At 50.2% G+C, this 5,869-nt stretch overlaps 1 protein-coding gene across 1 annotated transcript; it reads left to right on the plus strand.

The window, feature by feature from the left end:
- The first annotated feature begins 1,607 nt into the window (after positions 1-1,607).
- On the plus strand, positions 1,608-3,389 carry HOXD13 (homeobox D13). Its single transcript, XM_024561493.2, has 2 exons — positions 1,608-2,385; positions 3,139-3,389. Exons 1-2 carry the CDS (start codon positions 1,608-1,610, stop codon positions 3,387-3,389), a joined length of 1,029 nt encoding a protein of 342 aa, XP_024417261.2.
- The last annotated feature ends 2,480 nt before the right edge of the window (positions 3,390-5,869 follow it).

Raw genomic sequence — 5,869 nt, forward strand, 5'->3', positions numbered from 1 at the left:
GCTCTTTCTGAGGGTTCCTACAGCCATTCCAGAAACCTCAGTTAATTGAATGTCATTCCTAAAGTGGAACCCTAGATTCACCGCAGGACTCACACCAGCTCCCTGGTATTGGATGAGATGGAAGATGGTGGACTGGGGCTCAGTGGCTGAGGAATGACACAAAGGAGTGAAGAGGGGTCAGGGCTGTGATCCTTGACATCCTCACCATGCTGTCGGCAGCCCACTCTAACCCCTCCAGTTCAGACCTCGTTACTCTGGGCTGCTATCACCAGCCCCAACTTTGCTTGGGGTGGGGGGGCACCGGCCCCTCTTAATTTGCCCCTCTCAGGTCTCTGCAGTTGGCAGCTTGGAAAAGAAAGCGAAACAAAGGCCCTTGGGAAAGTGAAGTTTTCAATTAATTGGTGTGAGTGACGGGCGGGGGGTTGGGTGGCGGCTGCAAAATGCAAGAGACCAGTCGGCTGCAGACGAGACGCGTAACTTTTGCTCCGGGCGGCTAAGTGGCTTTCGGCTGGATCCCTCGGTTGTCCTTCTGCTCGCTGGGGGCGGCTGTGCCAGGCCTGGGAAGCCCAGCTCTGGAGACGGCTCCCCGCTGGCCCGACTGTAGGGGCGAATAGTGTAGACCAGGCATCGGACTTTTCTCGCTCGTACAGATCGTCAGGTTCCCGCGCCGAGTCTTTTCGTCTGCATGACTTATTTGTAAGTCTCTGCGCCTAGCCCCAGGGGCGCTTTGTGAGCACTTTCCAGGCGGGCAGTATGTGTATACGCAGGGTCTGCTGCAATTGGTCTTAATTCGGAGAATCTCCTGGGATAACATGTGTGATATGCCTTTGCCCCCGTAGCAAAGTCGGGAAAATTAGCTCCCTCAGGTTTGGGGTCTAGGCTTGCTAATCCGAGCGATCAAGCAACAGGATAAAAAATTGGTCTGTTTTCACATTCTGACCATCTCTGTCGTTCGCCGTCATTTAGTTGTGCAGCTCGAGGAGCCGAGGAGAGGTGGCAAAATAGCCTTGGCCGAGAAAAGGCACAGGCCTCAGCTCCCGCCTCAGTCGCAAACAGGGCCTAGGATGGTTGGTCGCGCAGTCAGCTTGTGGGGGTGGCTGCGGCGCAAACGCTAGGGTCCCGGGGAGGGCGGGAAGGGAAGGTGGGCTGCGCAAGGGGCTGGGGAGGGGTGGGGGCCGGGGTGGGTGGGTCCAGTGGGGCCCGGGCCCGGAGCCAGGCTCTCCCGCGCCCCCACCCCCACGTGGCCCCGCGCAGCCAATGGTACGGCCCGGAGCAGGAGCCCTCCGGGAGGGAGGCGGCCCCCCGACTGGCCCGGGCCCCCTCCCAACCTGAACTTCGTTTTTATAAACGTCCCACGATGAGCTAACCTGTTGGAGGGCGGGCGGGCCGACGGGAGGTGGGAGGCTTGCTGAGGGAGAGAGAGAGAGCTCGAGAGAGAGAGGGAGAGCGAGAGGGAGAGGGAGAGAGCTAGAGAGAGAGAGAGAGAGAGGGAGGAAGAGGGCGGGAGCGGGAGAACCGGAGAGAAAGGAGAGGAGGGAGGAGGCGCGCCGCGCCATGGTGTCCTGCGCGGGGCCAGGGCCAGGGCCAGGTCCCGGCCAGGCCGGGCCATGAGCCGCGCCGGGAGCTGGGACATGGACGGGCTGCGGACGGACGGCGGGGCCGCCGGGGCGGCTCCGGCCTCCTCTGCCTCCTCCTCCTCTGCGGCGGCGGCGGCGCCCGGCCAGTGTCGCGGCTTCCTCTCGGCGCCAGTGTTCGCCGGGACACACTCGGGGCGTGCGGCGGCGGCGGCAGCGGCGGCGGCTGCAGCGGCGGCGGCGGCGGCCTCGGGTTTCGGGTACCCTGGGACATCTGAGCGCGCGGGCTCCGCCTCGTCGTCGTCCTCTTCGGCCGTGGTCGCAGCGCGCCCGGAGGCTCCCTCTGCCAAAGAGTGCCCTGCCCCGGGCACGGCCGCTACAGCGCCCCCGGGCGCCCCAGCTCTGGGCTACGGCTACCACTTCGGTAACGGCTACTATAGCTGCCGCATGTCGCACGGTGTGGGCTTACAGCAAAATGCTCTCAAGTCGTCGCCGCACTCCTCGCTGGGAGGCTTCCCGGTGGAGAAGTACATGGACGTGTCGGGCTTGGCTAGCAGCAGCGTACCGGCAAACGAGGTACCCGCGCGAGCCAAAGAGGTGTCCTTCTACCAGGGCTACACGAGCCCCTACCAGCACGTGCCTGGCTACATCGACATGGTGTCAACCTTCGGCTCCGGGGAGCCTCGGCACGAGGCGTACATCTCCATGGAGGGCTACCAGTCCTGGACGCTGGCCAACGGGTGGAACAGCCAGGTGTACTGCGCCAAGGACCAGCCACAGGGCTCCCACTTTTGGAAATCATCCTTTCCAGGTAAGGACCTTGGGGGGAAAGCGGGGAGCACAGAGGGAAGGGAAGAAGGGAAAGAAAGGACTTGGAGTGTATGTCCCTCCTTGGGAGTGGGCGCCAGTCCTCCTTTGCCCAACCAGGGTTAGCCCTGTAGAACAGTTCCTCCAGTTAGAGTTAAGTCTGCAAATTCCTCCTTTGATTTAAACTGCCTCCCTCACAACCTTTTTCTTCTTGTGTACAGGCACAGGCCTGTTTTTTTCCTAAAGTTGAAAGTCTTTGCATGCCCTTTGCTCAGTCAGGCCTTGGTTTCCTCCCCAAAGAGGCGTCACAGAATTGGGCCTTACTTTTCAAGGACATAAGTGCCCTAGAGTAACCACTAAAACTTACAAATTTTAAACACAGGAACACAAGAAATCAAAGCTTGAACAAACATCCTGCATTTTTTTTAAGTCTGTGTATGGTTGGTATGTGTGCCACTGGTATTTGCAGAAAATGTCCTTATGAGCATTCTCGATAACCATGCCACAAAATCGCAGACTTGTTAAGATGCTGTTTTGAGAAACCACGATGATCCATCAAATAGGCCTTCACTTTGAAGTGTAAATAATCTTTCTTTAATAACATATAAATAATGTCTGCATAAATAATAATAACACAATTAGTAAATAGCCTGGTTTTCTTTAGTCCCTGTAGCCCCTCCAAACACACATGCACAGTCCCCAGCTGGGTGCTCTGGATATTCTGGTCTAATTTTTTCCATTCTGTTTTTTATACCAGGGGATGTAGCTCTAAATCAGCCAGACATGTGTGTCTACCGTCGGGGGAGGAAGAAGAGGGTTCCCTACACCAAACTGCAGCTGAAAGAACTGGAGAACGAGTATGCCATTAACAAGTTCATTAACAAGGACAAGAGGCGGCGGATCTCGGCTGCCACAAACCTATCCGAAAGACAAGTGACCATTTGGTTTCAGAACCGAAGAGTGAAAGATAAGAAAATTGTCTCCAAGCTCAAAGATACTGTCTCTTGATGTGGACCAGCTTGGCCGCAGAGCTGTTTAAATGCTTTCCGTTGTCTCCAAAAGACCTTTGGAAAGACTTGAACATGTATTTAATTCTCCCCATCCCCCAGCCAGTAATGGCAAATTTTGTGAATTGTTTTTCTCTCTTCCCCTTATCTGGCTCTAAAACTTTTTGCTACCCCACCTGACTTTGTAGTTCTGTTTACTTGTTTATTATTGATTTTTTTTTCTTTTCTTGGTTTATTTTTATGATGTTTTCAATGTTCTGTTTCTCCCTCCAGGCCAGTATAAAGGACTTGAAGTATTTTTTGAATACCCCCGCCCCATGAATTTCAGAAATGTCATTCATTTTCATTTTAGGATTTTATTTTTTTAATTATATGCCTGTTTCCAGCACTGATTATCTTCATAATCCATTAGGGCAGAACGGTTTGCAGTCATTCATATCCTGTGATTAGGTAATTGAATCATTAGCTCTCAGCAGTTGCCCTGAGGCAAGTGAAAACAGCTCTGGGCAGGCAGTACTCCAGGGTCACTGGAAATGTCTAAAAACAGGAGGCTGGAGGTACTGTTAAGGCTTTAAAAGCAGCTACCTTATTAAATAGGGTTTGTATTGATCTTGGAATGAAGACAATCTTTCTGACTTCGAGTCTTTCACTTGCTGTTGTAGTTGTATATGTTTAATATACCTTGTAGATTTGTGCTTTTACAATCTTTAATTTGAAAATAATGTGTCCTTGTGGATGCCTTCATTACCCCAGTTCTAGATGCGAATATTTAAATGGCTGCAATTGTGAATGGTATAAATGCACCCCCTCTCCTTGGCCTCCAGTCTGTGGAACTAAAATTGAGGCCATCTCTTCCATCCCCTGAAAAAGTTCCCACCCATGTGGCCATGGGTGGGAACTTTTATCCAGAACCCAGAGAAGAACTTGACTGTCAGAACAAATGTATTGGGCCTTTCTCAAAGCTGTAAAACATCTAACAAATGCAAAAATTGTGGAGCTCTAAGGTCCAAGAAGAAAAAAAAAGTGTTTCTGAGAGTGATAACTACTTTTAAAGTGCTGCATATTTATACAACTGAGAGATTATTTTTGTAGATGAAATGTCTGTGAGCTGGGATATGTGAGCAGTGCTTCAGGCATTTAAAAATCACTTTTTACTCCTAGGGAGATGCAAATAAACAGAACTCTCTTATTTCCTCTGAGTCTCTATACATTTGTTTTCTCTCCCAAGCTTGTGTTGACTCTAGAAACTGTTTTTATTTATTGTAAAATCTTGTTATCTGAAACACTATGCTGTTCCCTATATATGAAGAAAACCCAACACTATTTCTGGTCTCTGAAATCTCTAAGCTCTCCACTTCTGCCACTCCTCCCCACTTTTCTGAGGTTTTAACATAAATAGTAATGTCTTTAAATGAGGATATAACTTGTGGTGTCTAAAATTATATTTTTTTTACCAGACCACCTCAAACATCTCCAATAAAATTTTACTTCTCTTTCAATATTACCAATTTATTCAAACAGTTTCATTTTAAAAATCAATATGTATGTGCCCAGGTACAGAAAACGTGCTCACTTGGAGGTTTTCTTCCTAGAAAGGCTATAATAAATATCTACTCTAGGAAGGTCTTGAAATTAGACATATCCATATTTGGCAATTAAAAAGGAAACATTTCAGCTTATGCCTTATCGCCTTCTCCCGGCACCCCCCACACAGCAGTTGCAGGCTGAAACCGTAATTATACAGCCTAAACCTCTAGGCGCAATTTTTAGGCGCTACGAACTTTCTTTTTGCCTCTCAGGGAAATGGCCGTTTAGGAATACGGTGCCTCTTCGTTGTTAGCACCCAGGCACAATCAATTAATTTAGTGGTTGCTAACTTCTTGACATGTGAGCTTAATACAGATGTTTAAAACCTCACACCATATGGAAACTCTTCGGGCGGGAGGGCTCCTTTACGTATCTGCCAGAGAAAGAGCAGAGATCACCGGTTCGAAGCTACTTTCGTTTTCTCTGGCCCGCTTGGTTTCTTTCATATCTTGCCACTGATCGCGGGGCAGTCAGCTTCGTGTTAATAATGAGCGAGAGACAGAAACATGCACAGGGAGAGAAACAAGAGAGAGGGAGGGAGGGAGAGGGGGAGAGAGAGAGAGAAAGTGACTATGATTCAATCTCTGGAGAAAATGGGGCCGTACCGTCCCGACCTTCCACTTTGTGAAGAAATTACTAACATTTCATAACAGCAAATTACTAACATTTGCTGTTTTTCTCACAAGATGTGTTTTCATCCGAAACAGGCCTGTTCTCCCTCGTTCTCCCTTGTTCTCCTATCGTCGCCGTCCCCCCCACCCTGACCCCCTTCTTTTTTGTAACTTCCAAACTCCGAGGCCCATTTCTCGGGTCCATTTGTCAGGTTTCCTGCAAGTGGATGGAGGGAATCGCCTCGAGGTTTTTCTTTTAACTGTAGTTTCCCCGTCAGTTCCC

This window comes from Desmodus rotundus, chromosome 2 (assembly GCF_022682495.2).
Source record: "Desmodus rotundus isolate HL8 chromosome 2, HLdesRot8A.1, whole genome shotgun sequence".
Classification (NCBI taxonomy): domain Eukaryota; kingdom Metazoa; phylum Chordata; class Mammalia; order Chiroptera; family Phyllostomidae; genus Desmodus; species Desmodus rotundus.